Below are 24,775 nucleotides of genomic sequence, written 5' to 3'. Positions count from 1 at the left end.
ACACTGACAGAATACCCAATACCCACCATGTTTCCATACACAAGGGTAGGAGGTATGAGAGGTACACTGACAGAATACCCAATACCCACCATGTTTCCATACACAAGGGTAGGAGGTATGAGAAGTACACTGACAGAATACCCAATACCCACCATGTTTACTTAATGCCTTAGTGTTAAAACACAAAACATTCAAAAGCAAAATTAATATCAGCCACAAAGTTTCTTGATGTTGAAAATAATCTCACAAAAGAAACCATTAATAAATAAAGTGACACTTCATGGGCCCAGCCTCACAGTATTCTTCTGGGGGTGGCCTGTGACTTTTGTTGACAATTTTTTGGACCCGCATCACATTATTTTTCATGACATTCAGTGAATGATATACATTTTTTTTTAAAACCCGAGGACAAGTTAAGTTTATCCAGCATTTTGGGGAAGAGGTTACTTCCTTTAAATTCCATTCCCAAGAGCATAAAATGGTTAACCCCACAATGAACAACTGTTTGGATTAATTTGATATCTAGAAAAGGGACCTCTGTGTGAATGCCTTTATATCAAGTCAGTTTAGTCCATCAGACATAATGCAATTTTGTAATAAATAATAACACTGCAATATCTCAAAAATAATTGTTTTAAAACGGTGATGAGTATTAGATAAACTGTAGTCTTACTACAAGTCTCAAGATGAACTCAACACGCAGGTGTTGCTTAGCAGTAAACACTATCATCTAACTAAACGTCCAACTAAACAGGAAACTGAGAGTATTCAAGCTCTGGTGAAACCAGTTCAATAGCATTGAGTGCAACACATTCACAGACAGTGACACAGTGTCAAAACTAAACCTATCTTGACTCGTATACCCTCTCTCCCCGACTTCACTTGACGTGCTCAATGATGAAACGCAGGAAGCGGTCACCATACTCGCCAGGGGGGACAGTGGAGTGGTCAGCACAGCAGTATTTGATGTTCTTGTAGATCCGCCCGGTCCTCTGTCGATACTCGTACAGTGTGAAGAAGTCGATTACACCAAGGAAGTAACGGTGGGTGGGACCGTCGATGATGTGTAAGGCGTTCTTGCAGTTGGGCAGGAGACGGCGGTTTTCGGTCGTCATCAGCCCGTCAAGATACGATGTTTCTGTCAGAGAGAGAGGAAAGAATACACCGGTCTTACGTTCTGGGGATTTTTCTGCAACGCTGGTTTTGGTGTCATCATTTGGTGTTCCTGGAAGAGAGTGCATCTCAATGCCACCACCCTCGACGTTCCCATTGTGATGTTCGGGGGAGCTGTTGTCGGATGAGGAGGAGGCTGTCGATGGGAGCGATCTGGTAAAAGAATAATTAGTGTTAAATGCAAAATTGCAATGACAAAAAAACACATCTGAAATGTTCTACAGTGATTCCTGGAAATGGTGTTATGGTCCAGACAATACAAAAGCAAAACTTGCCCCACTTTAAAGCATATTCTGGGTGAGATTTTTAGTGAAATCTCTATCCAAAATATTGGAAAGGGTGTTTTAAATATTTGTTATGATTTGTGTCGTGTGTGAGTACAGTATGGTACAGTACAGTATGGCATCATTAAGAGTTTCCGTAAGTTGTATCCTGTTCAAATCTATCGGATCTCTCACTCCAACTCTCTGTCAAGGTCTGACAAACCCTCCATAGGGTTAATGACCAGTAATCTTTGAGCAATCTTTGACCAGCCAATCAAAGTTTAGGATGTGTGGGGTTTTGAGCAAGTCAGCTTCATTAAAGGATTTCAAGGACTAGTGCATGTCTCACTTCTTCAGCCTCTCCACCAGGTTCGGGAGTGTTTCCCGGCGCTCGTCGGTGTGCAGCTCCTGTCGACCAATCAGGAGGCTGTAATCCTGAACTGCCATTTCCTTCAAGAACTCAGTGTCTGCTTTAAGCTGGGTGATGAACCATTCCCTCTGTGGTCCTGTAACCATGGTAACATTTGGGACTCATATACATTCAATTTGTACATGTTTGTAATACATTACAATACTAGCTTCTGATTGGTTAAGGAGCGGGTAATATTTTCCATGTAGCCTGCTCATGTACCCCACAGAGAAATCAACCTGAACACATCATAGGTTACTTGCATATCTCACATAAACTTGAACTGATATGAACTGGTGATTATCCGAATGCATTGGGTAAAGGGAAATAACTTGGTTTAAAGCGTTTTACTCAGTGAATCTTCAGACAATTATTCCAGGTCTGTATGAATGAATGTCTGTGAGATAAATTTGTTGTCAGTGAGATAAATTTGTTGTCAGTGAGATAACTTTGTTGTCACTGAGATAAATTTGTTGTCAGTGAGTAATTTGTTGACAGCTTCAGGTACATTGGCTCACATACAGGGTACATCACACCACATACCCCTCGAGATCAGTTGACAGCTCATAATACAATTAATGTGACATATTCATTCAGTTCATTGACTGTATTTTTGTGTGAGGACGTTTTGACTTTTATTGTGGAGACCCCTTATGACTTTTAGGCCGTTGACCTGCTCCCTGGTAACCTATTGTAACCCAGACTGTGTAGATACAACCATGGTACTTACCCAAGTCAATGACTTCATTGAGAAAATTCTGGTCCTTGAGCACCGTGACAATGTTGCTGCCTGGGGGGTATGGCTGAAACAACAATGTTACCATGGAAACAGCATCTTAGTGCCATGTGTTTAGCGATTGAGATGTCTGTAGCATGTTTGAGATATCTGTAGCATGTTTGACTAATCTGTAGCATGTTTGAGATATCTGTAGCATGTCTGAGATATCTGTAGCATGTTTGAGATATCTGTAGCATGTTTGAGTTATCTGTAGCATGTTGGAGATATCTGTAGCATGTTTGAGTTATCTGTAGCATGTTGGATATATCTGTAGCATGTTTGAGTTATCTGTAGCATGTTGGAGATATCTGAAGCATCTTGGAGATATCTGTAGCATGTATATCACATGATTCGTTTTCCTTTCAATTCTGCCTCTCCTGTGTGGTGTCATGAGTCGTAATTTCTTAAATGGTTTGTTAAAGTGTGGATCTAGGGACAGATGGCAAAGTGCTGGATACTGCGAGATGTGTTCACTGCCTGGGATTGTCTCCCCTGCTATCCCGACTCCCCATAAATACTTCACCCTCCTAATTCCCCTCCCAACACAGGCTCTACCCACCGGTCATCCATAAATCCATCAACCACCATCCCCACCTCTCTACCATACCATCCACACAACCCACCTCAACACGCAACACCCAAACCCCTCAACATTGTCCATACAGACTCTACCCCTGTCACCCTCCAATATTTCATTGGGATAGCACAATAAAACAGGCATCAAGCCGGACCAGGACAAGCACATGCACATGTTGCTATAAGTGAAATAGTCTTGAGTCTGGGGAGGTCCTACCATCACAGACGAGACAAGGGCCTACCTGTTGGTATCGGCCAGCCAGAGCTCCCTTAATGTCGAATCTAGTCTCAATACGATGACTGGGGTAAAATATACTCTGCATGACCACAAAGTATTTCTGTAACAAAACATATTGGCAGAAAACTTTATCATAATATGCAGATGAAAAAAACAACAATTCTTTGTAATGCTGGTAGTTTTGTCTACTACATTGATGGCAACCAATGTGAAAGACGAAGAAGTAAGAAATATGAAGGTCGACAAAAAAAGTATTAAATGTGAAAATTAAGCCACAAGGCTCTGTAGCTCACCTGAATCATGAAGCAATAATGTTTAAAGTAGGATTATAATTCTGTGTGCACTTTTTAGAGACACCATAATCCTCGATAGCTGAGATCATTTACACCAACTTTCAGCTCCACAGGTCTTGTAGTTTCAGAGGTGCTGTTAAATATGCAACAACACAAGAAACATAGACCCACGGCACTGTAGCGCACCTGAAAATGTAGTCAACAGTCTAAAATCTTCACAGAGATCCAGTGTTACCGATGGCATTTTTATCTGACGGTCATGTGGGCTGGTAGCATACAAAAATACTGGCCCTGGCTACAATAAACCGGACCCATGATCACTGTTAAAAAAGACTGTGTACGACCCTATTTCGGAACAGCCATATTTGTTTGTCGAGATCCGGGGTAGAATAGGTCTTCAGCCACTCATGCTTGCTGTAAGAGGCAACTATGCTTGTCGTAAGAGGCGACTAACGGGATCCGTTGGTCAGGTTCACTGACTTGGTTGATGCATTGTACCCCAACTGCGTGGTTCGATGTTCATGATGACAAACATGAACTTTGTCTGGTCCAGACACGATTATTTACAGACCACCATCATATAGCTGGAATATTGGTGAGTGTGGCGTTAAACAACAAACAAACAAACAAACAAGATAGTCATTCGTTGTGAGATGTGTGATGTTATCAAAGCTGCCGACTTGACAGTGCACCCATCTGACTTGTTAACATTTGGCTTATAAGAAGTAGTGTACACCTGCCATGTTTTGAGACCGATCACAATTGTGTGTGCAAACTTAACAGAAACCATAGCAGGGATCATTCATGCAAAGTTTCAGTTTCATAGGACTTGTAGTTTTAGAGAAGATGTTAAAATTGTAAAAGTGAACGATGGTCGTACAATGCTCACTTGACAATCCCTTATTTCTTATAATTATATTACGTTCATCGTGTAAATTCATAACCTAGAGATTTATTTGAGACAAGTCCCCTTTTTTATGAGGACAGATATATTTAGTATTTGATCTTTGCTACTTCACTCTACTAGTTATTTTATGAAAATATTTTGATTTGAGATGAAAATTTGTAGAACAATGTAACTCTAGGTAGTTGCCACACTGAAACGCATAGCATGAATCTGGAATGTCTGGCCTTATTTCCATGGTAAAATTATTTTCAGTTGAGAGATATTAAATCTAGGTGCAAAATAATCATCAGGTATTTATAACAAGCTCAATTTATGGAACCAAATCCAGGTAACTCACAAACCGCCAGTCAGTCAAATGCTTCCCATGACCTTGGCAATAAGGTCATGGTCAAGATTACCAATTGGGGCCTGCAAACACACATTGGCACTAAATGCATGAAGAAGTTCTGAAGATAACTTACAATTAGCTAACATGCTGGTTTAGAAGTACATATACAAAGTCATTGAGAGAATTCTGAAAATTCATCTAATCATAAACTCTGGGATTTCGTGCTCAGGCCATTATTCTTATATTCATCGGATCACATATGCTTTGCGAACTATTCAAATGTGTGCAAAATGTCAGCTTTTCTCAGAAGTTCAATTCGGCAAGGTCTGTTTATGAAAAAAACAAGAAACAGCCATAACTGATGAACTCAGTACAATATGATAGGGTGATCAGATCTGTTGATGAGAACAAATATGAAATCTGTAGTACAGCAGCAGTGCCACTACCCACCTTCCTCTCGCCCGGCATCTGTATGGAGTATAAGCCCAGGTACTTGACGATAAGGGAGTGGGGGAACTTCAGGAAGTGCTGCAGGTAGTCACTGAAACACACAGCAACAGCTCCATGTAGTGACTATAGGGGACAGATACAGATGCAGTTAGTAAGTCTCGATGGAGACGAGGAAGTAGACTTACCCCAATGTGGACAGGAAGAGGTAGTTGTGACAGAATGCACTGAGGAGACTTACCCCAATGTGGACAGGACGAGGTTGTTGTGACAGAATGCACTGAGGAGACTTACCCCAATGTGGACAGGAAGAAGTAGTTGTGACAGAATGCACTGAGGAGACTTACCCCAATGTGGACAGGAAGAGGTTGTTGTGACAGAAGGCACTGAGGAGACTTACCCCAATGTGGACAGGAAGAAGTAGTTGTGACAGAATGCACTGAGGAGACTTACCCCAATGTGGACAGGAAGAGGTAGTTGTGACAGAATGCACTGAGGAGACGTACCCCAATGTGGACAGGCAGAGGTAGTTGTGACAGAATGCACTGAGGAGACTTACCCCAATGTGGACAGGAAGAGGTTGTTGTGACAGAATGCACTGAGGAGACTTACCCCAATGTGGACAGGAAGAGGTAGTTGTGACAGAATGCACTGAGGAGACTTACCCCAATGTGGACAGGAAGAAGTAGTTGTGACAGAATGCACTGAGGAGACTTACCCCAATGTGGACAGGAAGAGGTAGTTGTGACAGAATGCACTGAGGAGACGTACCCCAATGTGGACAGGCAGAGGTAGTTGTGACAGAATGCACTGAGGAGACTTACCCCAATGTGGACAGGAAGAGGTAGTTGTGACAGAATGCACTGAGGAGACTTACCCCAATGTGGACAGGAAGAAGTAGTTGTGACAGAATGCACTGAGGAATGGTACCCCAATGTGGACAGGAAGAGGTTGTTGTGACAGAATGCACTGAGGAGTTGTACCCGAATGTGGACAGGAAGAGGTTGTTGTGACAGAATGCACTGAGGAATGGTACCCCAATGTGGACAGGAAGAAGTGGTTGTGACAGAAGGCACTGAGGAGACTTACCCCAATGTGGACAGGAAGAGGTTGTTGTGACAGAATGCACTGAGGAGACTTACCCCAATGTGGACAGGAAGAGGTAGTTGTGACAGAATGCACTGAGGAATGGTACCCCAATGTGGACAGGAAGAGGTAGTTGTGACAGAATGCACTGAGGAATGGTACCCCAATGTGGACAGGAAGAGGTAGTTGTGACAGAATGCACTGAGGAGACTTACCCCAATGTGGACAGGAAGAAGTAGTTGTGACAGAATGCACTGAGGAGACTTACCCCAATGTGGACAGGAAGAGGTAGTTGTGACAGAATGCACTGAGGAGACGTACCCCAATGTGGACAGGCAGAGGTAGTTGTGACAGAATGCACTGAGGAGACTTACCCCAATGTGGACAGGAAGAGGTAGTTGTGACAGAATGCACTGAGGAGACTTACCCCAATGTGGACAGGAAGAAGTAGTTGTGACAGAATGCACTGAGGAATGGTACCCCAATGTGGACAGGAAGAGGTAGTTGTGACAGAATGCACTGAGGAGACTTACCCCAATGTGGACAGGAAGAGGTAGTTGTGACAGAATGCACTGAGGAGACTTACCCCAATGTGGACAGGAAGAGGTTGTTGTGACAGAATGCACTGAGGAGTTGTACCCGAATGTGGACAGGAAGAGGTTGTTGTGACAGAATGCACTGAGGAATGGTACCCCAATGTGGACAGGAAGAAGTGGTTGTGACAGAAGGCACTGAGGAGACTTACCCCAATGTGGACAGGAAGAGGTTGTTTTGACAGAATGCACTGAGGAGACTTACCCCAATGTGGACAGGAAGAGGTAGTTGTGACAGAATGCACTGAGGAATGGTACCCCAATGTGGACAGGAAGAGGTAGTTATGACAGAATGCACTGAGGAATGGTACCCCAATGTGGACAGGAAGAGGTAGTTGTGACAGAATGCACTGAGGAGTTGAACCCCAATGTGGACAGGAAGAAGTAGTTGTGACAGAATGCACTGAGGAGACTTACCCCAAAGTGGACAGGAAGAGGTTGTTGTGACAGAAGGCACTGAGGAGACTTACCCCAATGTGGACAGGAAGTGGTTGTTGTGACAGAATGCACTGAGGAGACTTACCCCAATGTGGACAGGAAGAGGTTGTTGTGACAGAAGGCACTGAGGAGACTTACCCCAATGTGGACAGGAAGTGGTTGTTGTGACAGAATGCACTGAGGAGACTTACCCCAATGTGGACAGGAAGAAGTAGTTGTGACAGAATGCACTGAGGAGACTTACCCCAATGTGGACAGGAAGAGGTAGTTGTGACAGAATGCACTGAGGAGACTTACCCCAATGTGGACAGGAAGAGGTTGTTGTGACAGAAGGCACTGAGGAGACTTACCCCAATGTGGACAGGAAGAGGTAGTTGTGACAGAATGCACTGAGGAGACTTACCCCAATGTGGACAGGAAGAGGTTGTTGTGACAGAATGCACTGAGGAGACTTACCCCAATGTGGACAGGAAGAGGTTGTTGTGACAGAATGCACTGAGGAGACTTACCCCAATGTGGACAGGAAGAAGTAGTTGTGACAGAATGCACTGAGGAATGGTACCCCAATGTGGACAGGAAGAGGTAGTTGTGACAGAATGCACTGAGGAGACTTACCCCAATGTGGACAGGAAGAGGTTGTTGTGACAGAATGCACTGAGGAGACTTACCCCAATGTGGACAGGAAGAGGTAGTTGTGACAGAATGCACTGAGGAGACTTACCCCAATGTGGACAGGAAGAAGTAGTTGTGACAGAATGCACTGAGGAGACTTACCCCAATGTGGACAGGAAGAGGTAGTTGTGACAGAATGCACTGAGGAGACGTACCCCAATGTGGACAGGCAGAGGTAGTTGTGACAGAATGCACTGAGGAGACTTACCCCAATGTGGACAGGAAGAGGTAGTTGTGACAGAATGCACTGAGGAGACTTACCCCAATGTGGACAGGAAGAAGTAGTTGTGACAGAATGCACTGAGGAATGGTACCCCAATGTGGACAGGAAGAGGTTGTTGTGACAGAATGCACTGAGGAGTTGTACCCGAATGTGGACAGGAAGAGGTTGTTGTGACAGAATGCACTGAGGAATGGTACCCCAATGTGGACAGGAAGAAGTGGTTGTGACAGAAGGCACTGAGGAGACTTACCCCAATGTGGACAGGAAGAGGTTGTTGTGACAGAATGCACTGAGGAGACTTACCCCAATGTGGACAGGAAGAGGTAGTTGTGACAGAATGCACTGAGGAATGGTACCCCAATGTGGACAGGAAGAGGTAGTTGTGACAGAATGCACTGAGGAATGGTACCCCAATGTGGACAGGAAGAGGTAGTTGTGACAGAATGCACTGAGGAGTTGAACCCCAATGTGGACAGGAAGAAGTAGTTGTGACAGAATGCACTGAGGAGACTTACCCCAATGTGGACAGGAAGAGGTAGTTGTGACAGAATGCACTGAGGAGACGTACCCCAATGTGGACAGGCAGAGGTAGTTGTGACAGAATGCACTGAGGAGACTTACCCCAATGTGGACAGGCAGAGGTAGTTGTGACAGAATGCACTGAGGAGACTTACCCCAATGTGGACAGGAAGAGGTAGTTGTGACAGAATGCACTGAGGAGACTTACCCCAATGTGGACAGGAAGAAGTAGTTGTGACAGAATGCACTGAGGAATGGTACCCCAATGTGGACAGGAAGAGGTAGTTGTGACAGAATGCACTGAGGAGACTTACCCCAATGTGGACAGGAAGAGGTAGTTGTGACAGAATGCACTGAGGAGACTTACCCCAATGTGGACAGGAAGAGGTTGTTGTGACAGAATGCACTGAGGAGTTGTACCCGAATGTGGACAGGAAGAGGTTGTTGTGACAGAATGCACTGAGGAATGGTACCCCAATGTGGACAGGAAGAAGTGGTTGTGACAGAAGGCACTGAGGAGACTTACCCCAATGTGGACAGGAAGAGGTTGTTTTGACAGAATGCACTGAGGAGACTTACCCCAATGTGGACAGGAAGAGGTAGTTGTGACAGAATGCACTGAGGAATGGTACCCCAATGTGGACAGGAAGAGGTAGTTGTGACAGAATGCACTGAGGAATGGTACCCCAATGTGGACAGGAAGAGGTAGTTGTGACAGAATGCACTGAGGAGTTGAACCCCAATGTGGACAGGAAGAAGTAGTTGTGACAGAATGCACTGAGGAGACTTACCCCAAAGTGGACAGGAAGAGGTTGTTGTGACAGAAGGCACTGAGGAGACTTACCCCAATGTGGACAGGAAGTGGTTGTTGTGACAGAATGCACTGAGGAGACTTACCCCAATGTGGACAGGAAGAGGTTGTTGTGACAGAAGGCACTGAGGAGACTTACCCCAATGTGGACAGGAAGTGGTTGTTGTGACAGAATGCACTGAGGAGACTTACCCCAATGTGGACAGGAAGAAGTAGTTGTGACAGAATGCACTGAGGAGACTTACCCCAATGTGGACAGGAAGAGGTAGTTGTGACAGAATGCACTGAGGAGACTTACCCCAATGTGGACAGGAAGAGGTTGTTGTGACAGAAGGCACTGAGGAGACTTACCCCAATGTGGACAGGAAGAGGTAGTTGTGACAGAATGCACTGAGGAGACTTACCCCAATGTGGACAGGAAGAGGTTGTTGTGACAGAATGCACTGAGGAGACTTACCCCAATGTGGACAGGAAGAGGTTGTTGTGACAGAATGCACTGAGGAGACTTACCCCAATGTGGACAGGAAGAAGTAGTTGTGACAGAATGCACTGAGGAATGGTACCCCAATGTGGACAGGAAGAGGTAGTTGTGACAGAATGCACTGAGGAGACTTACCCCAATGTGGACAGGAAGAGGTTGTTGTGACAGAATGCACTGAGGAGACTTACCCCAATGTGGACAGGAAGAGGTAGTTGTGACAGAATGCACTGAGGAGACTTACCCCAATGTGGACAGGAAGAAGTAGTTGTGACAGAATGCACTGAGGAGACTTACCCCAATGTGGACAGGAAGAGGTAGTTGTGACAGAATGCACTGAGGAGACGTACCCCAATGTGGACAGGCAGAGGTAGTTGTGACAGAATGCACTGAGGAGACTTACCCCAATGTGGACAGGAAGAGGTAGTTGTGACAGAATGCACTGAGGAGACTTACCCCAATGTGGACAGGAAGAAGTAGTTGTGACAGAATGCACTGAGGAATGGTACCCCAATGTGGACAGGAAGAGGTTGTTGTGACAGAATGCACTGAGGAGTTGTACCCGAATGTGGACAGGAAGAGGTTGTTGTGACAGAATGCACTGAGGAATGGTACCCCAATGTGGACAGGAAGAAGTGGTTGTGACAGAAGGCACTGAGGAGACTTACCCCAATGTGGACAGGAAGAGGTTGTTGTGACAGAATGCACTGAGGAGACTTACCCCAATGTGGACAGGAAGAGGTAGTTGTGACAGAATGCACTGAGGAATGGTACCCCAATGTGGACAGGAAGAGGTAGTTGTGACAGAATGCACTGAGGAATGGTACCCCAATGTGGACAGGAAGAGGTAGTTGTGACAGAATGCACTGAGGAGTTGAACCCCAATGTGGACAGGAAGAAGTAGTTGTGACAGAATGCACTGAGGAGACTTACCCCAATGTGGACAGGAAGAGGTAGTTGTGACAGAATGCACTGAGGAGACGTACCCCAATGTGGACAGGCAGAGGTAGTTGTGACAGAATGCACTGAGGAGACTTACCCCAATGTGGACAGGAAGAGGTAGTTGTGACAGAATGCACTGAGGAGACTTACCCCAATGTGGACAGGAAGAAGTAGTTGTGACAGAATGCACTGAGGAATGGTACCCCAATGTGGACAGGAAGAGGTAGTTGTGACAGAATGCACTGAGGAGACTTACCCCAATGTGGACAGGAAGAGGTAGTTGTGACAGAATGCACTGAGGAGACTTACCCCAATGTGGACAGGAAGAGGTTGTTGTGACAGAATGCACTGAGGAGTTGTACCCGAATGTGGACAGGAAGAGGTTGTTGTGACAGAATGCACTGAGGAATGGTACCCCAATGTGGACAGGAAGAAGTGGTTGTGACAGAAGGCACTGAGGAGACTTACCCCAATGTGGACAGGAAGAGGTTGTTTTGACAGAATGCACTGAGGAGACTTACCCCAATGTGGACAGGAAGAGGTAGTTGTGACAGAATGCACTGAGGAATGGTACCCCAATGTGGACAGGAAGAGGTAGTTGTGACAGAATGCACTGAGGAATGGTACCCCAATGTGGACAGGAAGAGGTAGTTGTGACAGAATGCACTGAGGAGTTGAACCCCAATGTGGACAGGAAGAAGTAGTTGTGACAGAATGCACTGAGGAGACTTACCCCAAAGTGGACAGGAAGAGGTTGTTGTGACAGAAGGCACTGAGGAGACTTACCCCAATGAGGACAGGAAGTGGTTGTTGTGACAGAATGCACTGAGGAGACTTACCCCAATGTGGACAGGAAGAGGTTGTTGTGACAGAAGGCACTGAGGAGACTTACCCCAATGTGGACAGGAAGTGGTTGTTGTGACAGAATGCACTGAGGAGACTTACCCCAATGTGGACAGGAAGAAGTAGTTGTGACAGAATGCACTGAGGAGACTTACCCCAATGTGGACAGGAAGAGGTTGTTGTGACAGAATGCACTGAGGAGACTTACCCCAATGTGGACAGGAAGAGGTTGTTGTGACAGAAGGCACTGAGGAGACTTACCCCAATGTGGACAGGAAGAGGTAGTTGTGACAGAATGCACTGAGGAGACTTACCCCAATGTGGACAGGAAGAGGTTGTTGTGACAGAATGCACTGAGGAGACTTACCCCAATGTGGACAGGAAGAGGTTGTTGTGACAGAATGCACTGAGGAGACTTACCCCAATGTGGACAGGAAGAAGTAGTTGTGACAGAATGCACTGAGGAATGGTACCCCAATGTGGACAGGAAGAGGTAGTTGTGACAGAATGCACTGAGGAGTTGTACCCCAATGTGGACAGGAAGAAGTAGTTGTGACAGAAAGCACTGAGGAGACTTACCCCAATGTGGACAGGAAGAGGTTGTTGTGACAGAATGCACTGAGGAGATTAACCCCAATGTAGACAGGAAGAAGTAGTTGTGACAGAATGCACTGAGGAGACTTACCCCAATGTGGACAGGAAGAGGTTGTTGTGACAGAATGCACTGAGGAGACGTACCCCAATGTGGACAGGAAGAAGTAGTTGTGACAGAATGCACTGAGGAGACTTACCCCAATGTGGACAGGAAGAAGTCGATGCAATATTTTCGATCAGTCTTCAGTAAGTACTGCTGATCATTGCTGTGGAGATAAAAGTTAGACATATATTTCAGCGGTATATGGTTATATAACAGGCTGGAAAAGTTAGCTACACACTTGACCAGCGTTCAGAGATCTGCTTATTCAGTAAAATGAAATTGAGAAATTAGATATTATAATGTTCTTTTTACTGTTTATTCATTTGCCAGGTGAGCAAGGAAAAACATAGGTTTCTAAATGCACGCATTTCCTGCCCACCTGAGGAAGAAGTCCTGTCCACTCTTGGAGTTGCTGACAAACTCCAGATATGGCAGTTTGGCCGGAGCAACAGACTCCAGGTAGAAGTCTTGTCGCAGACCGATGGCGCGGCGGATAGCTGCAAATGCTGAGCTGGCGTAACTGGCAAACACAAATACCTGTTGAGGAGAGTAGAAACAAATTACTGGTTTGCCATGAAAAACTCACCATAATTTGTCACAACTGAATTCTACCTGCCCATATTTTGATATTACTCATCTATTTAACATTTACCCATATTTATCCAGTATTATAAATCTTCAGTCTCTTCTGATATATACCCTGGCCTTTCTCCACCATATCGCCAGTCTATTCTCATATATATACCCTGGCCTTTCTCCATCATATCTCCAGTCTAATCTGATATATATACCCTGGCCATTCTCCACCATATCTCCAGTCTATTCTCATATATACCAAGGCCATTCACCCCTATATCTCCAGTCTATTCTGATATATCTACCCTGGGCCATTCTCCACCATATCTCCAGTCTATTTCTTATATATACCAAGGCCATTCACCCCTATATCTCCAGTCTATTCTGATATATATACCCTGGCCATTCTCCACCATATCTCCAGTCTATTCTCATATATACCAAGGCCATTCACCCCTATATCTCCAGTCTATTCTGATATATATATACCCTGGCCATTCTCCACCATATCTCCAGTCTATTCTCATATATACCAAGGCCATTCACCCCTATATCTCCAGTCTATTCTGATATATCTACCCTGGGCCATTCTCCACCATATCTCCAGGCTATTCTGATATATACCCTGGCCCATTCTCCAGCATATTTCCAGTCTATTCTGATATATACCCAGGCCATTCTCCACCATGTCTCCAGTCTAATCTGATATATTATCTGGGCCATTCACCCCTATATCTCCAGTCTATTCTGATATATACCCTGGCCATTCTCCACCATGTCTCCAGTCTATTCTGATATATATACCCAGGCCATTCTCCACCATGTCTCCAGTCTAATCTGATATATTATCTGGGCCATTCACCCCTATATCTCCAGGCTATTCTGATATATACCCAGGCCATTCTCCACCATGTCTCCAGTCTAATCTGATATATTATCTGGGCCATTCACCCCTATATCTCCAGTCTAATCTGATATATCATCTGGGCCATTCACCCCTATATTTCCAGTCTATTCTGATATATTACCCCAGCCATTCACCCCTATATCTCCAGTCTATTCTGATATATTACCCCGGCCATTCACCCCTATATCTCCAGTCTATTCTGATATATTACCCCGGCCATTCACCCCTATATCTCCAGTCTATTCTGATATATTACCCCGGCCATTCACCCCTATATTTCCAGTCTATTCCGATATATTACCCCGGCCATTCACCCCTATATTTCCAGTCTATTCTGATATATTACCTGGGCCATTCACCCCTATATCTCCAGTCTATTCTGATATATACCCTGGGCCCATTCTCCACCAAAGCTTCATTTCAGAAATGAATTCCCAGCTCAATCTCTTGGATCACAATGTCTCTTGCCTATTAGCTTGAAATCAACAACCTATCAAAATGAACTGTCTGAAAGCGAGTTAGTATAGATCCACATTCAAAAGTCTCAGCGAACCATCGACATAAAATCAAATGAGAAGACAGTAATAATTGAACATTTTCCCCGGAAAAGATGTTTCCTGAGTGTTAAAACGGTGGAAGGACGTCATTATGCTTCGACGCGTTCCATTTGTGTTGGAAACAGCCAAGTTGAGTACTGGTGTAATTGATACATTTGCTGTTGTTTTACACTGCACTTAGCAATATACCAGCTATTTGACAGGATCAATACTTCACGCCTCACAGGCTTGAAAACAGTGTACAAAAGCCTGTTTGTATGATACTTGAGTACTGTGTGGCCAGAATACATGCAGTGGCCACAGAGGAACAGAGATTTGTGTTGTTGTCGTTTAACAACACACTCAGAAATATTCCACTGTTGTCTATATGTTACAGTCAATGTATGAAATCAGTAAATATGTAAAATGACTTAAATTTTCACTTAGGCAATTTACAAAACACCAAAATTTTAAGTCATTTTAGAATTATTCTTCCATTTATTATGTGATGATAACAAATTCCAAATATGTTCATGCTCCATGTCATCACCCAGTGACTGAAAATGATAGGAATGAAAGAAAGAAGTCAATGCATATTTATTTTTTAATTTTGGCTTCTAATCCGATCAGAATTAGTCTATTGTGATGCTCTAAGCCATTTTGTACTTCTTAATAACTTTAAGTCAATCTGACAGGAAAATAACTGTAAAATATTTTGGAATTTTGTAAATTGCCAGAGGAAAATTTCAGTCAGTTCACACAGTGACTGTAACATATTCATGGCTGTGGAGTAGTGATGGACGGCAGTTCTGGGAGATGTTTGAGTAGTGTGTGTCAAGCACTTTCACACAGTGACTGTAACATATTCATGGCTGTGGAGTAGTGATGACGGCAGTTCTGGGAGATGTTTGGGTAGTGTGTGTCAAGCACTTTCACACAGTGACTGTAACATATTCATGGCTGTGGAGTAGTGATGATGGCAGTTCTGGGAGATGTTTGGGTAGTGTGTGTCAAGCACTTTCACACAGTTACTGTAACATATTCATGGCTGTGGAGTAGTGATGACGGCAGTTCTGGGAGATGTTTGGGTAGTGTGTGTCAAGCACTTTCACACAGTTACTGTAACATATTCATGGCTGTGGAGTAGTGATGACGGCAGTTCTGGGAGATGTTTGGGTAGTGTGTGTCAAGCACTTTCACACAGTTACTGTAACATATTCATGGCTGTGGAGTAGTGATGACGGCAGTTCTGGGAGATGTTTGGGTAGTGTGTGTCAAGCACTTTCACACAGTGACTGTAACATATTCATGGCTGTGGAGTAGTGATGACGGCAGTTCTGGGAGATGTTTGGGTAGTGTGTGTCAAGCACTTTCACACAGTTACTGTAACATATTCATGGCTGTGGAGTAGTGATGACGGCAGTTCTGGGAGATCTGGGAGATGTTTGAGTGTTGTGTGTCAAGCACTGACCTGTCCGTCTGGGCCCTCCACCTTCTTCTCCAACACATGCTTGTAGTCCTCAGCCTCCAGACTCTCCTCAACACAGAAACACAACATTTAGGCATTAGTCCAGCAAAGCATGAAATGTTTACTGAAAACATTGACTTGGCATGCTATGTAGTGAGTAAACTGGGTTCATCCCCATAATAAAGACTATTTCAGTTAAATCAGTGTGTGACATCTTCATCATGTTCATGAGGGCAGACAGACAGAAAGATGTTTTAGTGTAGCTGCCGGGTTCAGCCAAGGAAAGGGTTATGAGTCATACACAAATTTGGATGTCGAACCGTTACCAATAGATCCTGGCTGGCTAAATGATGCAAATCTGTATGGCAAATTGCAGCACATTAGATCATGTTAGATTGTTGGGCTAACAATGTTCCACCCCCTTACCATATTATACTATCATCATTACAACTATTATAATATATTATTCTTATTCTTATTCTTATTATAAATGTTATTATCATTATTGACTGTATTTGAAACATTGCAGCTGTTTTGTTATAAAGTTTACAGTTGGATTCAGAGTATTGGAGAAAAAATATAATTCCCTAAAAATCACCCTAATTTTAACTTGTTCCCTTGGAAACACAAAAAATAGATACACCATGCTCTGTAGCTCACCTGGTTTCAAAGATATAATGACAGCCATGTCTAAAATCTAAATCAGAATAATGGGAGCAGTTTTTCAGAAGCAACATACCAGGGCTCATTCATACAGTTTCAGCTAAAATGGCCTTGTAGTTTCAGACGTGATAAGCAATGCAGCACCACAAGAAAATGAGTGAGTGAGTGAGTGAGTATGTTTTTACGCCGTTTTTAGCAATATTCCAGCAATATCACGGCGGGGAACACCACAAATGGGCTTCACACATTGTACCCATGTCGGGAATCGAACCCGGGTCTTCGGCGTGACAGGCGAACGCTTTAACCACAAGGCTACCCGACCGCCCCCACAAGAAAATGAAGTGGAATGGGGAATAACATATGTTTAAGATACATGATATTCTACATACCACATGCTCACTGCACATCAAATTTCATGATGATACCTACATTAAAATGGCTGAGCTACATCAACGTTTCACTGAACATGATGGATGTCCTCACATAACTTATGTTGAGTCCTCCTCCACCACCCTGCCCCACCCCAGAAGAAAAATTGTTTGTCAAACCAAATATTTCCTCTTAAATGAGAATATTAACTTGTCACAACGCCAAATGTCATCCTTGTTTTCATTGCAGTTTCTGAGACAACATGTCCGATTTAGGGGTAGCCTGTCCTCTATCGTGTCACTGGTGACATTTCTGCTTTATTCCAAACTGACCGACTGTCTGGTAGGAAACTTCAGCACTTACTACTGTATTTATGTTGACAGTCAGTGTAGATTTACCACATAAAAAACACATGTGTTTACTGCAAATCACTACTGAATTTCCTTCTGAGTCATGTTAACATTGCCTGTTTATCAGCTTCCATGTTTACAAATACTAAAAGTGTGGGACTGGTTCATCCTGGGGAGCAGATCAAGCGTGGTAAGGGTGACAATCAATCAGGTATTTTCAGGTTGTTCAGCTAGTGTGCTTGACTTGCCGACCTGTGAAAATAAAGTGCCGGGCACGTGGGAAATATACTTTAGTTGCCCTTGGGCAAGTACGGAAATCGGTGGTTTGAACATAGAAATTTAGAAGATGCATTGTGTGTTTTTCAACGGCATATAAAGTACTTGGCTTGTTATTTTTCTTTTCTGCACAACACCCAGGACCTGATGCTTTAGTTAATGAAGTTTTGCTGCTAAAATTATAAACGCCTTCTTTTCTCTGATATAGCAGGTTAAGTTGAAAATCAGGCCGGCCAAGTAGAATGTTTAAGTAGGAAATTGCGTTATTTGAACCAGGGATCCGAAAATATTTTTAGTCCGGCGCACAGACTAATTCCTGGATCCCTGATTTGAACCCCCCTGGTGCAGTGAGTGAGTGAGTTGGGTTTTACGCCACTTTTAACAGTATTCTAGTTATATCACGGCGTGTCAGCTTAATGTGGGAAGAAAGCCTGAAGTGATGCAGGTCTCAGACGTTTACCACTTTGGTGAAACCCACGAGCACGGGTATGGTACTGACAAACCTAGAAACATAATCGGGCGAACCAGGTTTCGAACCAACAATCATAGGTCCAAGGGACGCAACTCTGCACAGCGAATCGCGGCGCCTTAGACGACTGGGCCACCCGTGCCCCCCCCCCCCCCCCCCCCCCCCCCCCCGGTGCAGATGGTACATGTATGTTGAACATGGATGTATAAAAGTGGTCATAATACACCTCTTCCTTCGATTGCAAAGGTCAGCTAGTATGTGAAAATATTGGTCAAAAGGTGTGTGTTTAATCTCATTTTTGCAAACTGTGTTTCAGACATCAGGACTGGCCCAATATTTCTAGTTTCTGGTGGTCCTTACCTTACAGTACTTAACATGCTGAAGAATTATACCATAGACAGGAAATACGCTGCAAATGTGAGAACCACTGACACATGATCTTGATAATATTATATGATATATAATAATGGTTATTATATCATGATGTGTCATCTACATATATATATTACATCGTTTATCTTGTTATTCAATGTATCACAGATTCTTTTGATTCAGCTTACTAATCAGCCTTATCTATGCAGGCATATAAATGATAATCACAAAACATCAAGCTATCTAAAACTAATGATTTATTGAACTTACATAAATTCTGACATATAAGCTGACAAGTAGGTTACTAGTTTACCCAGCTACCGTGCCAGTTTCAGTGTACACTAGCAACAGGTGTCTCGCTTATCTACCTCCAGCATAATCCTGCCGATAAATCTACACGGCTGAGACCATTTACAGTAGGACCACTACAGTGGATAGCCAGAGCAACAGATAAGCTGCGTATTTTGCGTAAAATACTCCCCAAATATTTCAAAACCCAATTACTTTCAACTATCTGTGTATAAAAACAGCACTAGTAAATACTCTATGAAGCTTTTTCAGCATGTGTACAACAGAGCTAATTTCCAAAACACAATTATGAGCTTATTTACTTTCCAAGTCAAGCCTATATAAATTTAGAACAGCTTTATAAATCTAAAACATTATTTCATGTTTTTTTAAATCTTAATATGTTCACTTATTTGAGGACCGAATAGAGTGATGAATAGATGAGTGTAAAAATATTGGTTACCCGATGACAAATGTTAACCCAATTAAAATAGAAACCCAAGAGTAAAAACTCAATTACTCAAAAAGTTATCTGGAGCTCTGGATGGCTTTCTATAGTATAGCAGCAAACTTATTCCTTATAACAAACAGTTGATGATGATTGTCATAGAAGATGAGAAATAACAGGCCTTAGTGCATAGTCAGTATTCATAAATAGTATTTAGCAGTATGTGTATATATATATATATAAAATATCTGCCAAAAACGTTCTTAGTCGGGCAGTTAATGGAAGGCCTCGGGCTTCTGCAAATGATAATGCCCTGAAGAATAGCGTTACCGTTATTATAGCGAAAATGGATAGAATTTGTTAACGAATAAAAATCAATTTTAGCTATAATGCTATATAGGCAAGGATCAATCTAGGAACTTATATTAATTGGGAAAAATCAATATTTCACAGGTATTTTAACATTGCATGCACCACAAATCAGGTCCCAAATCTTGTATCTCTCTTTATTGGTCCTGATATGGTCTAACACCACTTTGAACAGCATTTCAGTTACAAATGACACAAAGAAAATATTCAAATTCGATCCTTTCCTTTTGGAAGATTTGTGAAATGTGGGAGAAATGTTAAACAGTTTATTTGATAAGAAAGCCACGCACTGGAGTAGCAGTGAAGCTAAAAATAGTACATGTATTCATGGTATTTGTGCAACAATTACTGGTCATTGAGCACTATCAGTGTCTTACTTAGGCAGGGTAGTGTGCAGCTCCTTACAACACAACTCCCACCCCGTCAGCCAAATCACCACCCCCGCACCACCCCCGGCAGCACACTCCGCAAGCTAATGCACAACCAGCATGAGGTGACATAATTCCCCATCATAAACCACTCATGACATTACCATACTGCAACCTATCACAATGTAGCATTACCATATAGACAATATGATAAATAGTCCATTCATATCCAGAATACAGCAGCTCCATCATTAAGACTGAATATCATAAATATAGATCATGCATAATAACGGCGCTCTTGTGTCAACTTTCCGTCACTTGATACACCGACTGCTAAATGAGCCTCCTGGCTGCAAGCAGCGCAGGACTCCTTCAAGAGACATTGCAGTGGTGACACCAATACAGTCGAGGTTATTACACACTATGTCCATAGTGTCCATGGGGACTCCTTCAAGAGACATTGCAGTGGTGACACCAATACAGTCGAGGTTATTACACATTATGTCCATAGTGTCCATAGGGACTCCTTCAAGAGACATTGCAGTGGTGACACCAATACAGTCGAGGTTATTACACACTATGTCCATAGTGTCAATAGGGACTCCTTCAAGAGACATTGCAGTGGTGACACCAATACAGTCAAGGTTATTACACACTATGTCCATAGTGTCCATAGGGACTCCTTCAAGAGACATTGCAGTGGTGACACCAATACAGTCGAGGTTATTACACACTATGTCCATAGTGTCCATAGGGACTCCTTCAAGAGACATTGCAGTGGTGACACCAATACAGTCGAGGTTATTACACACTATGTCCATAGTGTCCATAGGGACTCCTTCAAGAGACATTGCAGTGGTGACACCAATACAGTCGAGGTTATTACACACTATGTCCATAGTGTCCATAGGGACTCCTTCAAGAGACATTGCAGTGGTGACACCAATACAGTCAAGGTTATTACACATTATGTCCATAGTGTCCATAGGGACTCCTTCAAGAGACATTGCAGTGGTGACACCAATACAGTCGAGGTTATTACACACTATGTCCATAGTGTCCATAGGGACTCCTTCAAGAGACATTGCAGCGGTGACACCAATACAGTCGAGGTTATTACACACTATGTCCATAGTGTCCATAGGGACTCCTTCAAGAGACATTGCAGTGGTGACACCAATACAGTCGAGGTTATTACACACTATGTCCATAGTGTCCATAGGGACTCCTTCAAGAGACATTGCAGTGGTGACACCAATACAGTCAAGGTTATTACACACTATGTCCATAGTGTCCATAGGGACTCCTTCAAGAGACATTGCAGTGGTGACACCAATACAGTCGAGGTTATTACACACTATGTCCATAGTGTCCATAGGGACTCCTTCAAGAGACATTGCAGTGGTGACACCAATACAGTCAAGGTTATTACACACTATGTCCATAGTGTCCATAGGGACTCCTTCAAGAGACATTGCAGTGGTGACACCAATACAGTCAAGGTTATTACACATTATGTCCATAGTGTCCATAGGGACTCCTTCAAGAGACATTGCAGTGGTGACACCAATACAGTCGAGGTTATTACACACTATGTCCATAGTGTCCATAGGGACTCCTTCAAGAGACATTGCAGCGGTGACACCAATACAGTCAAGGTTATTACACACTATGTCCATAGTGTCCATAGGGACTCCTTCAAGAGACATTGCAGTGGTGACACCAATACAGTCAAGGTTATTACACATTATGTCCATAGTGTCCATAGGGACTCCTTCAAGAGACATTGCAGTGGTGACACCAATACAGTCGAGGTTATTACACACTATGTCCATAGTGTCCATAGGGACTCCTTCAAGAGACATTGCAGCGGTGACACCAATACAGTCGAGGTTATTACACACTATGTCCATAGTGTCCATAGGGACTCCTTCAAGAGACATTGCAGTGGTGACACCAATACAGTCGAGGTTATTACACACTATGTCCATAGTGTCCATAGGGACTCCTTCAAGAGACATTGCAGTGGTGACACCAATACAGTCAAGGTTATTACACACTATGTCCATAGTGTCCATAGGGACTCCTTCAAGAGACATTGCAGTGGTGACACCAATACAGTCGAGGTTATTACACACTATGTCCATAGTGTCCATAGGGACTCCTTCAAGAGACATTGCAGTGGTGACACCAATACAGTCAAGGTTATTACACACTATGTCCATAGTGTCCATAGGGACTCCTTCAAGAGACATTGCAGTGGTGACACCAATACAGTCAAGGTTATTACACATTATGTCCATAGTGTCCATAGGGACTCCTTCAAGAGACATTGCAGTGGTGACACCAATACAGTCGAGGTTATTACACACTATGTCCATAGTGTCCATAGGGACTCCTTCAAGAGACATTGCAGCGGTGACACCAATACAGTCGAGGTTATTACACACTATGTCCATAGTGTCCATAGGGACTCCTTCAAGAGACATTGCAGTGGTGACACCAATACAGTCAAGGTTATTACACACTATGTCCATAGTGTCCATAGGGACTCCTTCAAGAGACATTGCAGTGGTGACACCAATACAGTCAAGGTTATTACACACTATGTCCATAGTGTCCATAGGGACTCCTTCAAGAGACATTGCAGTGGTGACACCAATACAGTCGAGGTTATTACACACTATGTCCATAGTGTCCATAGGGACTCCTTCAAGAGACATTGCAGTGGTGACACCAATACAGTCAAGGTTATTACACACTATGTCCATAGTGTCCATAGGGACTCCTTCAAGAGACATTGCAGTGGTGACACCAATACAGTCAAGGTTATTACACACTATGTCAGCCGGTTCTGTAGTTTCAAATGTAAAGACACTGTTCAAGGTCACCTTGACTGTTTAATTAAGCTTTATTGTTTGTATGAGTATATTCGAGGTGTGCAAGTGTAAGTGAAATGATTTGTGATTTAAGTCGCTGGTACAACCCCATGGTGACTCCGACCATTGAACATCCGGTTAGAAATGGTCCCCATCTACCTAAGCTGGTTGAATGATGCACCGTTGCTCACAATATCAATCACTAGATTGTCTGGTCCAGATTTGATTATTTACATGCCATCATCACATAGCTGGAATACTGCTGAGTGAGGCAATAAACAAACACTAGTACAAATTACTATACACATGCCAGCAAGTTGCCCATAAAATTCTTAACGAAACCTTCCATTCCAGGCATGAAGATTTTGACATATTACCCATCAGAGAACAAGTTAACTTTATTCTAATTCCCCAATCTGACTAGATGCATGAAACACTCCAACATCAACAACATGGATAATTTATGGATAACAACTTCTTTAATACTTTAAAGGCGACGTTTTGGTATAGATCCTTATACCGTTGTCAAGAAACGTCCTTGACTGACCTTGCTTGACAACGGTATAAGGATCTATACCGAAACGTCACCTTTACAGAAGTTGTTATCCATAAATTGTGTCTACTTTGTCATCCGTCAACTTCTAAGTAATGACTATCAAACAATTCAGTTTTCAAGGGGCAAGTTGGAGAGATGTGTAATTGCCAATTGTTAAAATATGTCACATCAGATGCCACTTAAACTGCTGTGTAACGGGAGAACAAGTCCTTATGATAATATGACTCAGAGACGATAAACATGCTAAACGGTAGACAGTAGACTGATGTATCGCTGGTGTGGCTGTGGACCAGGTAGACAAGTTTCTAGCTCATCAGCTGGGGTCTTGCAGTTGTTGGTGGTTTCATGCCATTACATCAAGGAGAAACAAAAAATCAATACAATCTGTGCCTAACACAGTGCAGTGTACAAGCTTGAAGTTCTCCTTTCAAATCTGTTTCAGTTGATTGTAGGAACACATGAGCTGTCATAACTTAAGCCATGGAACATGTGTTACCAAGTGCACTGCTACCACAGCAACCAGGGTTGCATTTAAAAGGCTGCCAAAATTATACAAATATCCATAAACATGGAATAGCCAATTATAGCCAATTTCCGCCCATCCAAAGAGTGGGTTGGTAGGTTGGGTTTCTTTAGTTTGAACATGTTACATGGCTGGTTTATCAATAGTGAGTGAGCAAATGATTAAATGAGTGAGTTGGGTTTTATGCTGGTTTTAGCAATATTCCAGCAATATCATGGTGGGGGACACCAGAAATAGGCTTCACAATATACTCATGCAGGATATTGAACCTGGTAACCATTTGGCGTGACGCTGTCAATAATGATCGAAGAGCAACAAATTTATGCCAGAAGTGATGATGATAAAAGCTGTGGTGCAACTAGAGGAAAAAGAAGGAAAAGGATTTAGGCTCATGGTCTGCAGATTAGATTGGCTGTTCTCTAGGAAACGCATGCTGGTGTTCTGCTGTTTCAATGGCTGCAAACAGTATACATAGAATCTTGGTTTCACCGTGGAAACGATATCTTTATATACTTGTAGTTGGTGTCCCCTAAATTGAGTGAGTGATTCTGTCTAATAGTGTACTGATAAACTCTTGTAGAGCGGGAACATGACAGGCAGCATAATCTCTTTGCAGCAGGATCATCGTCCCCAAAGGTATCTTT

General features: G+C 43.2%; 1 protein-coding gene across 1 annotated transcript in view; it reads right to left on the bottom strand.

Annotated features, from left to right (window-relative positions):
- Positions 1-761: 761 nt before the first annotated feature.
- LOC124144780 (phosphatidylinositol 4-phosphate 5-kinase-like protein 1) overlaps positions 762-24,775 on the bottom strand; it is a 34,909-nt gene continuing 10,895 nt past the window's right edge. Inside the window, exons 3-10 of the mRNA XM_046514333.2 lie at positions 16,205-16,270; positions 13,094-13,251; positions 12,809-12,877; positions 5,416-5,506; positions 3,442-3,537; positions 2,576-2,648; positions 1,786-1,942; positions 762-1,326 (exon numbers count right to left, since the gene is read on the bottom strand). Coding sequence (XP_046370289.1) covers positions 879-1,326; positions 1,786-1,942; positions 2,576-2,648; positions 3,442-3,537; positions 5,416-5,506; positions 12,809-12,877; positions 13,094-13,251; positions 16,205-16,270 — 1,158 coding nt within the window. The 3' untranslated portion in view covers positions 762-878. The remainder of the gene's footprint in view (positions 1,327-1,785; positions 1,943-2,575; positions 2,649-3,441; positions 3,538-5,415; positions 5,507-12,808; positions 12,878-13,093; positions 13,252-16,204; positions 16,271-24,775) is intronic.

The sequence above is a fragment of the Haliotis rufescens genome, unplaced genomic scaffold (genome assembly GCF_023055435.1).
Source record: "Haliotis rufescens isolate VD_foot unplaced genomic scaffold, xgHalRufe1.0.p SCAF_8, whole genome shotgun sequence".
NCBI lineage: Eukaryota > Metazoa > Mollusca > Gastropoda > Lepetellida > Haliotidae > Haliotis > Haliotis rufescens.
This window is presented reverse-complemented; position numbering and strand designations above follow the sequence as displayed.